This window comes from Ursus americanus, chromosome X (assembly GCF_024610735.1).
Source record: "Ursus americanus isolate L20-20 chromosome X, mUrsAme1.1.p, whole genome shotgun sequence".
In the NCBI taxonomy this organism is placed as follows: domain Eukaryota; kingdom Metazoa; phylum Chordata; class Mammalia; order Carnivora; family Ursidae; genus Ursus; species Ursus americanus.
The window spans coordinates 19918433-19937970 of NC_142164.1; the positions used below are offsets into that span (position 1 = coordinate 19918433).

General features: G+C 43.6%; 1 protein-coding gene across 1 annotated transcript; it reads left to right on the plus strand.

The window, feature by feature from the left end:
- Window positions 1–8395: 8395 nt before the first annotated feature.
- On the plus strand, window positions 8396–13630 carry GPR119 (G protein-coupled receptor 119). Its single transcript, XM_087859724.1, has one exon. The coding sequence runs from the start codon at window positions 8450–8452 to the stop codon at window positions 9455–9457; it is 1008 nt and encodes a 335-aa protein (XP_087715850.1). The 5' UTR covers window positions 8396–8449; the 3' UTR covers window positions 9458–13630.
- Window positions 13631–19538: the final 5908 nt, after the last annotated feature.

Below are 19538 nucleotides of genomic sequence, written 5' to 3' on the forward strand. Positions count from 1 at the left end.
ATGAGGAGTAGAGGTGGGCCAATCAAACTGGAGCTGAATAGAAAAGTATTTTTGAGGGATGACAGGAACCTGCCTAGAGCAGGAGTTCCTAAAAGGTCACCACAGTGGTACTGAAGAAGGTTAATCTCCAAACCAATGACTAGTGAGTGCCCTACCCTCTAGTCTCCAAAATATTCCTTGCATTATCAGCTTTTACCCCCCTCTCAGTGATTCTGTTTTGAGCCAGACTTCTTCTAGGGTGTTCTGTTGCTGAGCCACATCAGAGGATGACATACTGAGACCAAGGAAGAAGCCAGTTAGCAGGAGTGCCAGGTGAAACACTGATCCAGAGGGTAGGAGACAGTCCGCAGATTAGGGAAAGGGGTAGGTAGCCATGCAGCAGAGAAGCCAGACAACTGAGACACATACTTGCAGAGACTACAGCAGATGGGTGATCAGAGGGACAAACAGAAACAGGCAAAGCCCTCAGAGATGAGACACAGGACAGGCCTGTGTCTTAGCTCAAGGCCCAGTGACATTGCAGGTAGGCTGGCTGCATTCCTCTTGTGCATGGTGGACACTGGCATCTGTCACAAGGCTAGGCACAAGTTTTTAAAGCCATAGGGTGATGCCATATGGCTTTCACTCTGCCTCTGGTCAGCAATTTACATTTCTGTAACAACATTACAATTCTGGAGAGACCGGCTGGCATAGTTAGATGAAGATAGACTCTGAGACTTGGCAGGCCTGGGTTCAAATCCCAGTTCCACCACATGCTAGCTGTGGAACTTCGGGGGATTTAATTAGCTTTGATTAACTTCTATGTGCATTGGTGATAATATCACCTCATGGGCATGTTGTGAGGATTAAATGAGTTCATGCATGGAAAGTGTGTGTGATAAGAGGTATTATTAATATTAATAATAATCTTCTCAGATTCCAAATACCCCCAGCCATTGTTACAATCCCTCCACCCCTTCTGCAACCCCCAGATCTTACCCCCAGATCTTCCTCGGGAAGAAGCTGGAAATGGCCATCTGAGCGCTAGAGTGCTGCAATATGAAACTAGGCTAGAATGGCCCCTTGAGTGCAGTCTTTCTTGAAGAATACCCTGAATCGCCTTCAAGAAAGACTTTCAATGAAAAAAGCAAGACATGTTAATTGAATGTATACTTTCTCCCCTCACCTCACCTCCACTGCACAAGCCATGGGAAAGAACGAAAAGTATTTGTACCTCATTACCCAGCTCCTAATGTGCAGGGGAGGGAAGGCATCCCATGCACTAGTCCCAACAATAAAAATAAATAAAAGGAGCAAGAAACTTCTGAGCCCTGGGTGGCAAATGAAAACATCTCTGCACTTGCCGTGCTCCTCTGGCCTGCATGAAGGCGTAGCTAAGATGCAACACAATCAGAGCAACTCAGAAGTGCCTAGAAGGATCTTTCTTCCTTTTAAAGACCTTTCTTTATATAACTAGACGGGAGCAAAGCCTTTCCAAGGGTTGCTTTCTCCCTGCAGAGTGCCTGCCCTCTGCTGGGCTTCACGGTCATTGGCATTTGGTACCTCAGGCCAGCAACTGCTCTTTCCTGGTTAGGTAGGAACCTTCATCGTATCACAACCAAATGTCTCTCGGGCAGCAGGCACTGCCAAGCAGCAATATAACCAGGACCCAGTTTTCGAACTGTCCCCTCATATTAACCTTTTAGTTCAACGTATGAGTTTCCTATTGCTGCTTAAAACCTACTGCTTAAAACATGAATTTATTATCTTACAGTTCTCAAGGTCCGAAGTCCAAAATCAGTTTCACGTCAAAGCATCAGCAGGCCTGGTTCCTTCTGGAGACTCTAGGGGAGAATCTGTCCCCTTGCCTTCTCTAGCTTCTAGAGGCCTCTTGCAATTTCTGTCTTGTGACCCCTTCCTGGCATCATTCCAACCTCTTGCTTCCATCATCCCCAATATTACTCACTGAGCTCCTGTCTTCCTTTTATAAGGACCCTTGGGATTATATCGTTGGGCCCACCCAGAAACTCCTGAATAATCACCCCACCTTAAGATCCTTACTTAACCACATCAGCAAGTCTCTTTTGCCATGTAAGGCAAGATATTCACAGGTTCCAGGGATTCAGACACGGATAACTTTGGGGGTCATTCTTCAGCCTATCACACCCAGGCTCCTGCAGGGTAGAGGAGCAAAAAGCTAGTGGATGAGGAGTGATGAGAATTGGATGCCGATCCCAGCTCTGCGGCTGCTTCCTAGCCGGGTAACCTCAGGTAGTTCCCTTCACCTTCCCAAGCCTCAGCATCTTCACTTGTAAGCTGGGGAGAATAATACCATCTAGCTCACGAGGTGTCACTTGAATGTATGAAAAGCTCTGAGCATAGTAGTGAGCACAGAGCAGGCACTCCATGAACATGCTGGAAGGGGAAGTTAACATGGGGAAAGACAAGACGAGCCGCTAGAAGGCTATGACCACAGTGCAGATGAAAGATAATAAAGTGCTAGTGGTGCCTGGGTGGCTCAGTTAGTTAAGCATCTGCCTTCGGCTCAGGTCATGATCTCAGGGTCCTGGGATGGAGTCCCATGTCGTAGGGCTCCCTGTTCAGTGGGGAGTCTGCTTCTTCCTCTCTCTGCCCCTCCCCCCACTCATGCTTGCTCTCTCTCTCTCTCTCAAATAAATAAAATAAAATCTTTTTTAAAAAGAAAGATAATAAAGTGCTAAATGAGAGAGGAACCAGCAAGAATGGAAAGCAGGAGTAGAAAGATAAATGGAGAGGTATACGTGAGTCCAGAGTCCTATATTTCCTTGGGCTCGGGGTAAAAAATAATCCTCATTTTCTGCAACCACTGGGCTTTAGTGACCAAAAAGAGGGGAGGGTCTTCTACTTAAGTTCAGCTCAAGCACCTGTGAAAAAACCCAAAGCATAGATGTGTCAGCTTGAAGGCCAGAGGTCATAGGATGGGCAAAGGCACAGAGGCACAACCTAGTACGAAAAGGGGACAACATGTAGTCTCTGTGGTTGATAAGAGCCAAGACAGATTCCTGGTGGCTGTTCCACACTAGCTTCTGGCCTGACAGTTTCCAACACCTGCTGCTTATGAGCTGTGCGGCCTTGGGCAAATAAGTCACCCTCTGCATGACTTGGTTTTCCTATCTGTAAAATTGAGGTATTAATAGTACCTACCTTATATAATTTTTGTGAGGATAAAGGAAAATATGTTGTATATTTAGCACAGTACTCGGCATTTAAAGGCCCCATAAGGGCGCCTGGTGGCTCAGTCCATTGAGCGTCCGACTCTTGATTTCGGCTCTGGTCATGATCTCAGGGTCCTGGGATCTAGCCCTGCATTGGGCTCTGTGCTGGGCACAGAGTCTGCTTGTCCCTCTCCCTCTGCTTCTCCCCCTGCTCTCTCTCTCTCTTTCTCATAAATAAATAAATAAAATATGTAAAAAAAATAAAAGCCCGATAAATGTTAGCTGGTATCAGTGTTACAAGGAGGCTCAGAAGCCCCAGAAATCTAGGGCTGTTTCCTCAAAGTGCCTCCCACTCCACGAAGAGACTAAAGCCTCAAATACTGATTTCTCCCACCCTGTTTTGCCCTGCCACTTCTCCCAATCTGCACACACACCTCTTTCTACAATTACAGCACAGACAGGTAACAGCAGTAGGAGCAAAAGCAAATACATTCCTATATATGTTCATATATAAAATGTATGTGTGTGCCACACACAGTTTTTGTGCGGTCTGCAAAGGGTCTTGGCAAAGTGATGCCTGAGCTGAAATGGAGAGGGGGTTGAGGGGTTTTTTCCTTTTGAAATTATATGAATACATCTTCGCTGTGAAAATACATAACAAGTCAGAAGTATTCAAAGTCACTCTCCAAACGCCCCCCCAATCCTAGTCCCCTCCTCAATTATTCCCTCTGTTAACATATATTTATTGTGATTCCTATGCATTTTTTCACACACACAGAACTGGAGTTTGGGGTTTTACTTTCATAAGTGGGTCCAGACTCTACATACTGATGTGTGACTTGATTTATCAATCAACAATATGTCTTGGAGGTTTGTTTCAGGACATATAAGCTTATCCCATTCTTTTCATACCACTGCATAATATCTAATAGCAATGGAGTACCAGTCTAGTCATTCACAAAGAGATATTAAATATCACTGCTGCCTTTGTCCTTGGGCAAGATGCAGCTAAACCATAGAGGAAGATGGCTGGTCTAGCCACCACAAGGAATCAGGCGTGACTTGTCTTGAATATCTTCCTATTGCTCCTCTCCCAGAGGCCCAGCTCTGAAGGTGGCCTCTGTTGAAGCCTGGCTTCTCCTCCATTCCATTCCAGGTGAAGCCTCTGGCCCTCTGTCCCATGCCCTCAGGGTGGACGAAGCACCCATTGCATCCTTGGTGACAGCCCACTATGACCAGCATTTAATGCATTAGTTATGGGATGGTTTGGCCAGAGAATAAGCCCTCTCACCCTTTACCTTCTTCCCCTTTGTCAACCCCAGCTTTTTTTTAATCTTGTCAGTGCTCTACTCTAGAGGCTCTGAGAACCCTCAGCCTCAGGACCGCGAGGACAAACCACCGACCTTCCAGGAAGGAACCATGTCCTCTGTGGTCTTGATCTCCCAGCATGGGCACAGCCATAGGACACACAGCTGAGTCCATGTGGTAGTGTGAGAAAGGGGACAGAACAGGCCAAGGAGGACACAGAGGTGGGGATAGCTAAGAAAGAAGGGAGGGGGCTAAGGGAGGGAAAAGACTCCTAGGGGCACATCAGAAACAGGTTGCGTAGGGAGTGAAAGCCAACTCAATGGGAATAACAATGTTTTGCCGATGTTTTACACCACTGCAGGAATTCCCTCTAAGACCCTCCCAACAGGTGAGCATTCAGGCTCTGCTTGCATACTTCCAATGCCAGGGAGTTCACTATTTTCCAAAGCTTCTGAGATTACTTTAAATCAGCTTATGGGTGCCTGAGAGGACAAGACAGAAACCAGAGTGCTGATGGCTAAAAGAAATAAATATCTAGGACACCAGCAGAGGAAAATTACACTAAGAAGAGAATCTTTCAGGGATGGAGGGAAAAGACGTGGGCAGCAGGGAAGACTGGTGTGATAGGCAGAAAAATGCCCCCCTCCAAAGATGTACATGTCCTAATCCCCAGAACCTGTGAATATTTTACCTTACCCAGCAAAAGTCACTTTGCAAATGTGATTGAGTTAAGGATCTTGACATGTGGAGGAATCATGGATTATCCAGGTAGACTCAATATAATCACAAGGGTCCTTAAAAGAGGGAGGCAGGAGGGTCAGGGTCAAAGAAGAAGATGTGACTATGGAAACAGAGGTTGGAGTGATGTGCCATGAGCCAAGGCATGCAGGCAGCCTCTAAAAGCTGAAAAGGGCAAGGAAACTGTTCTCCCCTGGAGCCTTCCAAAGGAATCCAGCCCTGGCAACACCTTGATTTGAGCCCTGTAAGACCTATTTAGGACTTCTGACCTCGAGAATGGTTAAGATAGTACATTTATGTGGGTTAAGCCACTAAGTTTGTGGCAGTTTGTTACAGCAGCAAAAGTAAACTAATATAACCAGGCACCTGAGAGTGGGAGGGAGGAAAGGACAACTTGCATGTGCATACAGATCACCTGGAGATCATGGTCCAAGGCAGACTCTGCTTCGGTAGGTCTTGGGCAGGACCTAAGATTCTGCATTTCTCCCAAGCTCACAGGTCATACCAATGTCCATATATGAAACACACTTGATTAACAAGAGACTAGAAGACAGGGGCACCTGGGTGGCTCAGTTGGTTAAGCATCTGCCTTCGGCTTAGGTCATGATCCCGGGGTCCTGGGATCGAGCTCCGCATTGGGCTCCCTGCTCAGCGGGGAGCCTGCTTCTCCCTCTCCCTCTGTCTGCTGCTCTGCCCACTTGAGCTCGCTTTCTCTCTGTCAAATAAATAAATAATATATCAAAAAGAGACTAGAAGACACTCCATAAAAATACCTGTATAACATTTTACAGTTCATGAAGGCTTTTACTATCCATCATACCCCAGGGGTGCCTGGCTGGCTCAGTCCATGGAGCATGTGACTCTTGGTCAAAGGGTCATGAGTTTGAGCCCCATGTTGAGTATTGAGATTACTTACAAATTATCCATCATACCTCATTTTGTCATCCCCCCAACCCTGTGACATAGGAATTACTGTCCCCATGTTACCACATGAGGAAGCCAAAGCTAAGTCAGAGAGGTGAAGTCATTTGTCCAAGCAAAATCACAGAGATAGTGTTGGGCGGGCCCTCCGGTGTCCTGACTCCCGCCACCCATGCTTCTGCCATTGAACAGTGGTTCTCACCCCAGGCTGAATATTAGAATCACGTGAGGAGCTTTCCAAACTCCAGATGCATAGGTCATACCCCAAACTAACAATACCAGAATTTCTTGGTGTATGACCCAAACATCCGTATTTTCGGAATCCCCAAGTAATTCCATAGCGCAACTAAGGTTAAGAACCATTTCACTAGAGCTGTGGTTCTCAAATGGGGTCCCAGAATCAGCATCAGCACCACCTGGAAACTTGTTAGAAATGCAGATTCTCAGGTCCACCCCAGATTTTGAAGCCAAAACTCTGAGTGAGGCCCAAGAATGTGTGCACAAACACGCACAGCCACCTTCGGGGGTCCTGATGCACACTCCAGGTTGAGCAGGGCTTTCCAAAGGACCATCTGGACTCCATGCACGGACTCAAGAGCTAGGGAGACAGGAGCACAACCTTCGATCCAGGCATAAAATCAGGCCAGGTACTAAGCAACTGAAGTTAGCTTCCTAACAGGGGTACCAAAGAATCAGAACTGTTCTCAGACTGGCAGCTGGGACACCAAGTCCCCAAGCCATGGCCCTTGTGCTCCTTTGTAGAAGAGACATCTGTCAAAGGCCCTCTCGGACTGTCAAAACATCCTGGAGTATAATATTTGCCTCCAACCCTGTACCTTGCTCTCCGCTCCCTCACTTAAAACACTAACTTCCCATTTGTGCTCTCACCTGAACTGAGTAAATAAGCTTCAAACCACTCTTCTCCCCACACCTCTCTTCTTGGTATCCGAGAGGAGCAGGCAAAAGGTTAGTTCTAATGTACCCGAACAAATGGATATACAACCTAAAATAGGAGTGACCAACACAGCTGCCCTGCCTGAGCACATCTCACTTGCCTCAGCAACACTGCCACCCTTCAGCCTAACACTATCCACACTGGAAAATGGAAAATTCCACAGCCAAACATGAGAACAGACACTTTCCAGAATGCAGCCCACCTCCTCTTCTCATGTCTCAGACCCAAGGTCTACAAGGATCAAGAAGGGCAAGGCTGGCAGCCACTACTTATGATCAGAGACATGTTTTCAATGAGTATACCCAACAGACAGCAGCTTTTTTTTTTGAAGATTTTATTTATTTATTTGTCAGAGAGAGAGAGCATACAAGCAGGGGGAGCATCAGGCAGAGGGAGAAGCAGGCTCCCCACTGAGCAAGGAGCCCAATGCGGGACTCGATCCCAGGACCCCAGGATCCTGACCCAAGCTGAAGGGGGACGCTTAACCGAATGAGCCACCCAGGTGTCCCCAGAAAGCAACTTTAGACAGGGAGTGGGCTCTATTCTAAACCGAGTAACAGCCATTAACAATTCTCTCCTTTCGTTTTCCTGCCCTTCTGAATCAGCTGAGTTCTGAGGGATGAGAAAGAGGGGAACAGCACAACCCATTTGAGAGAATTAGAATCCGAGGTGTTAGGAAACAAAAGATTAAAAAAAAACCCACTTAAATATGTGATAACTCCCCTGAAAGTATGCTGGGTCCCGAAATCGCCTGCCTGCCCTCACTTTCCACTTCAACTGATTATGATCGTCCTGCTCGATTGAAGGCAGTAGTAGTGCCTGAGAATTCGTTATTAAGTAAATGCTTCATGAAGCTGAGATTAGTTGTTAAGCTAGTACTTGAGGCTTAGGAAAAGAAGTTTAATATCAAGCTATGGAGGAAGAAAAAGTTTGACTAGAGTCAACTATATCTTCCGCCCGACAGGAGACCTGATGAATGCCCCAGTCCCTCCAAAGAAAGTCCTTGAAGCATCAACAAAGAAGAGAGCCTGGCGAGACAGTATGCACCAGGTACTCAGGAGTTGTCTGGTAACTGGGATATTGGAGGGGGAGGGACTAGCTCGGGACCCAGGGGGAGGTCTGCATTGGGACTGCTGCCTTCAGAGAGCGGGAGAGGCAAGAGGCTGAGGACTGAGAGAGGGTGATTCTTAGTGACAGGCAGGATCTCACACATGGCAAGCTGCCAGCCTGTACTGCCAGTGGCGGCCAGAGCTGTGCTGCAGCTCTGAACTCCGCTCTTTCTCCCCCAGCCTGTGAGAATTTGAGCTGGAGAGCCAGCATGCCCTGGTAAGTGGAAATCCTGCCACTTCAAGACATGGAGTCATCTTTCCCATTTGGAGTGATCCTTGCTGTCCTGGCCTCCCTCATTATTGCTGTTAATGCGCTAGTGGCCGTGGCTGTGCTGTTGTTGATCCACAAGAATGATGGTGTCGGTCTCTGCTTCACCTTGAACCTGGCTGTGGCTGACACCTTGCTTGGTGTGGCCATCTCTGGCCTAGTCACAGACCAGCTCTCCAGCCCACCTCGGCCCACACAGAAGACCCTGTGCAGCCTTCGGATGGCGTTTGTTACTTCTTCCGCCGCTGCCTCTGTCCTCACGGTCATGCTGATTGCCTTTGACAGGTACCTTGCCATCAAGCAGCCCCTCCGCTACTTCCAGATCATGAATGGGTTCGTGGCTGGGGCCTGCATTGCCGGGCTGTGGTTGGTGTCTTACCTCATTGGCTTCCTCCCACTTGGAGTCCCCATATTCCGGCAGACTACCTACTACGGTACCTGCAGCTTCTTCGCTGTGTTTCACCCACGCTTTGTGCTGACCCTCTCCTGCGTTGGCTTCTTCCCAGTCCTGCTCCTCTTTGTCTTCTTCTACTGCGACATGCTCAAGATTGCCTCCATGCACAGCCAGCAGATCCGAAAGATGGAACAAGCAGGAGCCATGACTGGGGCATACCGGCCTCCACGGACTCCCAGCGACTTCAAGGCTGTCCGCACTGTGGCTGTTCTCATTGGGAGCTTCACTCTGTCCTGGACCCCCTTCCTTATCACTGGCATTGTGCAGGTGGCCTGCCAGAAGTGCTACCTCTACCCGGTGCTGGAACGGTACCTGTGGCTGCTCGGTGTGGGCAACTCCCTGCTCAACCCACTCATCTATGCCTATTGGCAGAAGGAGGTGCGGCAGCAGCTCTACCAGATGGCCCTGGGAGTGAAGAAGGGGCTCACCTTATGCCGCCTCCTTCTCTCAGCCAGGGATGGTGGCCCAGAGGGGCCCAGGGAAAATTCCTATCCTATCGCCGTTATCTCCCACTCACATCTTGATGGCTAAGATGGTGAGGGCAGAGAAGTTTCAAAGCGCTTTCTCCCTCCCTTCTCTGGGCCCCAACTAGGAAATCAGATGGAGCTAGGGGAATGAGAGTACTTGCTTCAGGCAGCTGACCACCCCTCACCCCAGACTGAGAGGAACTGAGGTAGGGTGCTGACTTTCTTCTATAATCCATTTCCTCATCTGCAAATCTCCATTCCTCCCTAGCTTTCTTTTGCAATGTGTCTGTTTCTCCTGTACAGGTATGCTTACTTAAAGAAATGTACTACTGAAATGATAAAAAATCAAACCCTATTTTTGAATGCACTAGAGCAGCATTGTCCAACAGAAATATAATGCAAGTCACATATAATTTTAAATGTTTGAGTAACCGTGTTAAAAGGTAAAGAAAAAAAGCCAGGCAAAATTAATGTTAATGTTTCATTTAACCCAATATATCTAAAACATTATTCCAATATGTAATCGATATAAAAATTACTGTACTATGTTTTTCATGCTAAATCTCTGAATCTGATGTGTATTTTACCTTTACAGAACATCTCCATCCAAACGATCCCTATTTCTAATGCTCAGTAGCCACATACAGCTAGTAGGCACCGTATCGGATAGCACAGCACTAGAGAAATGAGGTGGTTCCTTTTAACTGTTTACTGTAGTGACTGACTATAATAAATTGAGGAGTCCTGCCCTCCCTTATGTAAATCAGACTTTTTAGGAAGTGACTTTGCCTAAAATGTAGGAACCTGAATTAGATTCTACAGCTTGTCTTCTTTTACACTTCATGGTGTTCAAAACACTGTTTCTTTGGAAATAGCCAATCTTGTGGTTATTTCTGCTACTACCCCTCCCAATCCACCACGTTTGTGACTCTGTGGTACCCCTGTTCCTCAGTTGGCTTCTTATGTCATGCGTAGCTATTTGCTGATAACGATGCTGGAGACACTGGAAGGGAAGGAAGAGGAAAAAGGGGTAGGTACCAAGAGAGGCACTGCCAAGCTCTCCACACTGGACCCACTTTTTCCCTCTGAGATTGACCTTCTTAAATCCACATTTTCCTAAGAAACTCAGTGGAATAAGAGGATGCCTCTGAAATGTTCCAGGAGATCAGCTGAGGAAGCAGTGTCTCCTGCTTTCTGTGGGTACAGAAAATGGCTGTTGGAAGCCAGAAATTATGGCCAGGCTCCCTCTGGGTAACCCCGGCAGCAGAAATTCAAGAACAGAGTAGGGAAGAAACCAGGGAAATATGCTCAGTCTTCCCGAGCTTCCCTGTAAACCCTTCCTCAATCTCCTGGTCTCCACAGTGGATTCCTAGAAAGTTTGCCTCTTAAGGCCCTCAACTAGATTATCTCCCTAGAAAGCTGCTGAGTGGAAAACGAAAGAAGGCAAGAAGAAACAAATACAGAATGGATTAAATTTGCCTGGGATGTGGTGCCAAAACAACCTTGGAAGGTTAACCCCATGATATGTCTAAATTGATGGCCCGAGGTTGCATGTGAATCCAATGTGTAAAGGCTAATGCCAAGAGGCCCATGAAATTTTTCATTCAAATCTGAAACTATAATGTTTGGAACCAGGATGGAATCTGGCCATCCTCCTCTCCACAGGATGGCGCCGCACCATGATGTTTTGCACTTGGGTTTTAATTCCCCTTCAGTCTTAGATTAACTCCCAGCTGGCTTCCCTCAGTTGTTTGGAGGTTAATGATCATTCCTTCCATTTCCATACTCCGGAAAAATCCCTGCTCTCTATTTTCACCCTCTACCTTCAGCACAAATGGCCTGTTGCTCACTGATCTATTCTAATACACACCAACCCTCCTTTGGTAGACTTTTTTTCACAGTTGCTCTGTTGACCACTCTGGCCCAGAGGAGAGCCATGTGTGCCTTCACCGCAGCAGGCTTTATGTTCCTACAACTGAAGAACTTTTTGGCTTTCAAGTGGGTGATAGAACCCAATGTGCTTTGAAGTGCTGGGCACCCAGCAAGTACCACTTATGCCAGCAATAAGGCACCTTCTTGGATTGGTTAGAAGTTACTGGGAACTATATAAAACACAAACAGTAACTGAGTTTGGGAACAAGATGGGAAGCTTGCTCAAATCCGTGCCCTCCTTATTGGTGCTTCAAAGCTTAATTTCCTGGCCTTGTTACAAAGGACTGATCTTGCCAAGGTAACACAAGCAAAGTGGAATGGAAATTAGTCAGTTACAGGAGAAAGGCAGGAGCTGAGGGGAAGCTAAGCGACTGTTGTGTTTTACGTTCAGTGTAAGAAACTTTGCTATCCCTGGGAGGCAGTATGTTGAATAGAAAAATCACAGGCTTTGAAGTCCGATATACCAGTGTTCAAATTATGATTCAAATGTTTAAACTGTCAGAGCTACAGTTTCCTCATTTGTAAAACTGGGGTAATAATGCCTACCTTATATGATTATAGAGATTAGCTCAGATAATGTATGGGAAGATGCCTAGTAAACTACAGCAGATGGTTAGTACTCAGAAAACGTTCTTTTCCTCATCCTTAAAAATCATGAAGAATAAAATATTCAGCTGACCAATTTAGGGAGTCTGTCCTATCTGTAGATATTATGGCCTCCAGGATAAGGACAATTAGGCTCCAATCTGTGAATTCCTCAACCCCTGAATGTTTTTGAAAATGAGTGATGAGAGAGGACTCAATTTGAAAAAGACAAACTGTAAATCTAATACCTTAGCAGGATCAAGAGACGGCAGATACAAACAAGGCACTATTATCATACACTTGGGTTTAAGAGTAACTGCAATTATGGACACAGTATTTAATAAGCCACCAAGAGCAGAGATACAGCATGCTATGCAAAAGTCTAATGGCTCTTTGACGCAGGCTATGGCACAGATAAGGGAATGCGTTGGAGAGGAAACATTTAGATTTCATTCATGCACCCGATGTTGTCTCCTGGTAAACTTGCAAAGAAGCCAGATCCTGTTCAGCAATTTGATCAAAATAGCCAAAAGATATTAAGACCTTGTAGGACAGAATGTAGGTCAATTGGTCCCATTTATAATTACCATAAAGATCTTGTGAATTTGTTATAAAAACTGTAACATGACTAAGTTTTCTACTACTATTTTGGGTAGCTGACATTATGCATAGCACACCTGTTTCTGAGGACTACTCTCAAGAACATAAGGACACACAACCCTCTGTACGGGGGCATTCTGAGTGGTCTCACAAGAGTTAGAGGCACATTGCCCTGATCTACCAAACTCTCCTCCTTGTCTAATAAGCCCATCTCTGAGAGTTGGCCAGCCAGGGTTAGCCTTGGGATATCTTCTCCCTATGTGGAAAAGTATTTACTGATTCAAATGGAAAATGAACTCGTGACTTTGATTTCATTCACACATTGCTCAATCAATGGCCAAACTGAATAGAGACCAATGAAAATAGCAGGCACAACATATATTTCAAGGACACACATAGAACAAGAGGAAACATGGCGTTGATAGCTGGGCAACAAGAGCAACAATGGACCCAAGGGCAGACCACAACTCCTTAGCTGCCATTGGTCACTCACTTATTTTGTGACTCCTTCAGTACCTCCCATGCCATCCTTCAAATTGCTGGCTGGTCTGGAGTCTTCTCCTTTTAATTAACAAACCTTCATGTGTTATTTCTGCAGTCATATAAACTTGATAATGGTACCTACATGTGTCAACTGTTATTCATTCATCTGTCCATCTATCTGTCTAGCTACTCCACAAACATTTTTTGAGAGCTAGGTGCTAAAATTTCCCCAGCTTTGCCGGGATTTCTTTCAGAGCTATATAATGATGTATATATGAGGTTTGTTATTCTTGTCTGATTATAAAAATAATTTTTGTTCATTTCAGAAATTTTTGAAAATACAGAAAATCATAAAGGTACCCATAATTGTACCATTCATAGATGATCACTGTTATTCTCCATGTGTTTTCTTCACTTAACATTATATTGTGCATATTTTCCTATGTAATTAACTTTTCTTCAAAAACATGACTTGTGGGGCCCCTGGGTGGTGCAGTCGAGTAAGCATCCAACTCTTGGTTTCGGCGCAGGTCATGATCTCAGAGTCTTGAGATTGAGCCCCGTGTCGGGCTCTGAGCTCAGAGAGAAGTCTGCTGGAGTTTCTCTCTCTCTTTCCCTCTGCCCCTCCCTGTGCTCCCTCTCTCTAAAATAAATAAATTTTTTAAAAAACCATGACCAGTAATGATTGCATGTTATTTCAACATGAGTATATAATATTCTAACCATTTCCCTATAGTTGTACACTTGTTATTTCCAGTATCTCCCTGTTATAATACCACTATAAATACCTTTGTGTATAAATATTTGACACATCTGTTTAACTCCTTAGGATAAATTGTACAAAGAAGTATTACTAGGTCAAGAAGCATTAAACATATGTAAGAATTTTGGTTCATATTTTTGCTGGCATTTCTTAAAGTGTAATGTTTGCCTAGGATATTTGTTAAGAGAAGTCAAGAGCAAGCCATAAATGAATAGACCACACTGACATGAAGATCTCAAAGAAATAAAAGTACATGGCTTCCTGAAGGCATAAACCATACCAAGGGGTTAACTGGTTGATTTTTTTTTTTTTTTTTTTTTTACAAAAAGAAGCCTACTGGTATGTCCTACTGCTAGAGTTAATCTGCAGATTTAGAAATCTGGACAAATAGGACACAGCAGTTTAAGAACACCTCTTACAACTGCATCATCAATACGGCGCTGTGTAATATCCAGGTATCAATTTCAGTGTGTTTTCACTCCTCAAATTATCTGAGTTAGTTGCTTTGTGCAACATCATAAAATGCTAAGTAGGCATGTGAATATGAAAACATAATCACATGGAGCCAGGAGACCGGTTGTGATGCACTTGAAGCCCTGAAGCCATAGTTTTGCTAAGTTGCTGAAAGGGAGAGATGTGTTCCACCTAATGGATCAGCTGTGCAAGGTAAAGTGCATGAGAGCTTAACATGCTACTACCCAGCCTTATGTTCACTGGATTTACAAGCTGTTGGGACCATGTTACAGCCACTGGGCTCAAAGAGCCCTCTCATGAGGAGTCCTAGAAACAACCAATGCAGCCGTTTAGGGTCTCAGAGTCTGTTTTAATGCACAAAGCAGTTCCTGGTTCTTTAAAATGCCTTCTACACAGTAGGGCAGGCAGGATCCATTTGCTCCAGCACACTGGAGGGGACTAAAGTCATGTAAGACCAAGAGCCTGAGGAGGTTCTCTTCATTTGTTTAGGTTTGTTTTTATTTGGTGCATGTTGCCCAACAATCCCATGATTGAATCATATTTCCTATTTACTATAATAAATCCGTATCAGTTCCAGTTCTCTCTCGATTGTATTGACATTAAGACACTAAAAAGCTGATAAACATGCTAAGATAACAGTCGTTGGCCCAATAAAATGCCACACTGTCTTATAAAACTGTTCATTGTGCTTTTACCACTCACAATATTTTTGCAGATTTGCCCACTGAGCCACTCAACAAATACTAAAGCACTTTCTATAGAAAAGCAAACTGGTGTCATGTCATCTCAGAAGTGGCTTAAAAAGTAAAACAACTAGGGGAACCTGGGTGGCTCAGACAGTTGAGCATGTGACTCTTCATTTTGGCTCAGGTCATGAGATCAAGCCTCATGTTGGGCTCTGCGCTGGGTGTGGAGCCTGCTTGAGATTCTCTCCTTCTCCCACTGCCTTGCCGGAATGCTCCCTCTCTCTCAAAAAAAAAAAAAAGTAAGAAAACGAAACCAAAAATTATAGCCAAATGGCTATGAGGTTATTTCAAGTGTGGAAAAGATTCATAATCCAAAATTCCAACTACCACTTTAAGATTACCAGGTCCCTTAGTAATATTTTTTTAAAGGTTTTATTTTTATTTATTTGAGAGAGACAGAGCGCACAAGTAGGGGGAGGGGCAGAGGGAGAGGGAGAAGCAGTGTCCCCGCTGAGCAGGGAGCCAGATGGGGGGGCTCAGTCCCAGGACCCTGGGATCATGACCTGAGCCAAACGCAAACGCTTAACCGACTGAGCCACCCAGGGGGCCTCTCCCTTAGTAATCTTAAACAATGATGCATTAAATTGCTTTTTCTTATTTGCTAAATAAATAGGAAAGACAAGGATGCATAAAGAGTGTTTATAGTGAGTTAGGCACAGCCCAAAATACAACTGAGTTCTGATGCTGAGAAAGTTATTAGAGAGAAAAACATCCTCTAGTGGAATCTCAGGAATTAATACGGAGTAGTTATTATGAGAAGTTACTATGAGAAACTGTTTTTTAAAAAACAGTTTTATTATTTTATGCAATATCCTGACTGGGCTGGGCTAGCAAAAATATCACCCCTTAAGTGATATGCTTTAGTAAATAGAAAATAAGTATTTATAATCAGGTTCTTAGTAGTTTAATCATTCTTCCCGTAAATCTGTTTATAAGCCTAACAACACACTTGTTCACATTGGAGGAGAGAGGGTGAGAAGTCTAGCCCCATGTCCAGATTACTCCATTTCAAACTAGTGGCATCTGTATCAATAATTCCAAGTTCTTCAATAAATAGTACAACATACAACAAAAACAATTTCCCGTGTGTATAGTGAACTGTGCTCACTTAGACTGGAGAAAGAAGGGGTGGGCTAGTGAGGAAGGAGGTTGTGGAGAAGAAAGGCCAACAGAGAAAACAGAGGGAAGAAGTAGAAAGTGAAGAATAAGAGGAAAATTATATATTTGCAGTTACAGGTCTCCAGGAAAATAATTTAAAGCCAGTGTTACAGTGAAGTGTCAAAGAGTGAACCACCACAACAACTATTGACGTTCTTTCTCCCAGGGTGCTATAAAGATAGGGGAATTAATGAAATCAATATTCTTTACTGCTCACCTGCCATAAACTTTAAGTGACCCTGGACAAGGCTGAGTCAGTACACCTCTAGCATAGTGATTATAAGCATGGGCTCATGAGCCAGACTGCCTGGGTTAGAATTCTGGGTCTGTCATTTCCTAGGAACAAGTATTCTACCTTTCTGTGCCTCAGTTTCTCATCTAAAGATAAGAATAGTATCTACCTCCTAGAGTGGTTGAAAGAATATAAACAGTTTTATAAACACAATACATTTAGAACAGTATCTGGCATATAATAAAAGCCATATAAGTATTAGCTATTATTATCTGAGTTGCCCCATGCTGTAGCCTTTCAAAAGAAAGAAAAAAAACAGTGAAAGTTTTTTCATCTTATAGCCTACAGATTTTGATCATCATTTTATCCCTTCAAACCTGGGGTTTCCTGGACAGAAATGTCAGTTGTTTGATCTTCAGGTTGCTGGTAACACAATGGATTTTCTCATTCTAAAGGAAAATATCCATGTGATCCTCTGGAGTTAATATGAATCGATCTTTATTTTGTTACCAAACAGCTTCATGGAAATTCCTCCCTGGCCATCTTAATCAAGCTAAACCTCATGCTGGGTTTTTAAAAAGTGTTACTGAGATGTAATTGACATACCAGAAAGATCATCTGTTCAAAGCATACAATTCAATGTTTCTTAGTATATTTAGACTTGTGCAACCATCAACCATAACCTAATATTATACCATTTTCATCCCAAAATGAATCCTTATACCCATTAGTGGTCCTCCCCATTTTCCCCAGCCCTAGGCAACCACTAATTTACTTTCTATCTTTATGAATTTGTCTATTCTGACATTCTATTTATTTTTTAAAGAGGTAAATCAGCTTTTAAAATTAATTTATATGATGATGATGATGATGATGATGATGATGATGATGATATGTTAGTCACCCCAATGAAGGGTATTAAGGAGGGCACGTATTGCATGGAGCACTGGGTGTTATACGCAAACAATGAATCATGGAACATTACATCAAAAACTAAGGATATACTGTATGGTGACTAATATAACAAAATAAAAAGGATTAAGAAAATAAAGTCTATTAAAATTAATTTCAAAAAGATAGTACTTTAGACATAGTTAAGAAAGCACTGTGGAGTGGCAGAATGAGACAGAGAAGAAATCCGAGAACTATGCACTAGTCTCAAATCTGCCACAATCAAGTTATGTGACTTAGGACAAACTGTCTTCATTTTTGTGGACCATATTTTATCTACCTGTACATAAAAAGGAGTAGATTTCAGTGGGTCTTAACCTCTTTTGGGTTGCTCCCCTCCAGGCTACCCTCCACAACAGGGTTATTTTCCTAAAAAATAAAAGCTGGTTATATTATTCCCCTATTTTAAACTTCCTTTGCCTACCCCCCCACTCCAGAATAAAAAAATTCAAACTCTTTCCTAGTGCATATAAAGATCCCTCATAATTTGACCCTTGTGGTCACACTATTCTTATTTCATTTCATTCCAGCCCACAGTTCTGTACAAGTGCTTCCCAAAGTGTAGTCTAAGGACCACCTGTATCAAGTACCTGTGATGAAAGCAAATGCCTTTGCCCCAAATAAGGTTAGGATCTCAGGCAATGGAATGTAAGAATCTACATTTTCACAAGATCTCCAGGAGATTCTGCCTCACACAGTATTTGAAAAACACTGCCCTACATTTTAGCCATACTGAACTTTCCCCTATTTCCCTGCCTGGAATGTCCTTCCCTGCCTTATCCATATGGTAACATCTGCTATTTACCTCAAATGTCATCTTTGCTATGAAGCCTTTGGCCAATCCCCTAGGTAACTGGCTGTTCCCTTCTCTGTGCTTCTAGCACTTTGTTCATCTTTCACGTAGTACTTAGTACCTACTATAATTATCTAATTACATGTCTCTTTCTCCTCCTATAATGTGAGCTTGAAAACTATCTCTTAACTTATTTTTTTATTCCCAGCATCTAGGACATAATATACACACAATAAATGTTTGTTGAACAAATCAATGAATAAAGATGAGCTAAACTACTCATTCCACAAATGTTTTTTAATTTTTTAAATGTAAATTTGATTAATTAGCATACGGTGCATTACCAGTTTCAGAGGTAGAGTTTGGCCATCCATCAGTCTTATATAATACCCAGTGCTCACATCACTCGCCCTCCCCAGTGCCCACCACCCGGCCACCCCATCCAGCAACCTTCCCCTCCCCTCCAATAACCCTCCCCTCCAGTAACCCTCAGTATGTTTCCTGTGATTTTTTTAAATTTTAACTTTTATTTAAATTCAGTTAGCCAACATATAGTACATCATTAGTTTCAGATGTAGTGTTCAATGATTCATCAGTTGCATGTAACACCCAGTGCTCATATCACGTGCCCTCCTTAATGTCACACCACCCAATTACCCCATACCCCCACCCACCTCCCCTCCAGCAACCCTGTTTATTTCCTTTTTTCTATTATTAATATCCTCAGTTTATTTCCTATAGTTAAAGAGTCTCTTATGGTTTGTCTCCCTCTCTGATGACTTCCCACTCAGTTTTCCCTCCCCTACCCTATCATCCTCTGCACTGTTTCTTATATTCCACATATGAGTGTGTTTCCTATGATTAAAAGTCTCTTATGGTTTGTCTCCTTCTCTTATTTCATCTTATTTTTCCCTCCCTTCCACTATGATCCTCTGTTTTGTTTCTTAAATTATGCTACATGAGTGAGATCATATAATTGTCTTTCTCTGACTGATTTATTTCGCTTAGCATAATACCCAGTACCCTCTAGTTCCATCCACAAATATTTGAGTGCCTACAATGTGCTAGGCACTGTTCTAGGACAAAAAAGTAGCCAGAACTTTTTGCCTATAAGACAATTAGAACCCTGGACACAAGGTTCTATTCGAAGCCTCTTTTCACATTTTATCTGTAGAAACTTCCAAATGAGCCACTTCTTTGTTTATTCATGCTTAGTAAAGAATCGTTTACCAGATGTTTACAAGTAAGTAGCATTATGACAACGAGTGGCAGTGGGAAAACACAATGCACTTTGTCTATTCCCATAAATGTGCTTTCAGAGTTTAGACTCATTTTCATAGTAACCTTTATCACTTTCTGGAAAATGTAACTTAAATAACTGGCAAAGGAGAAAGTAGTAAATGAAAACAAAGCCAAAGTGATTCTGCC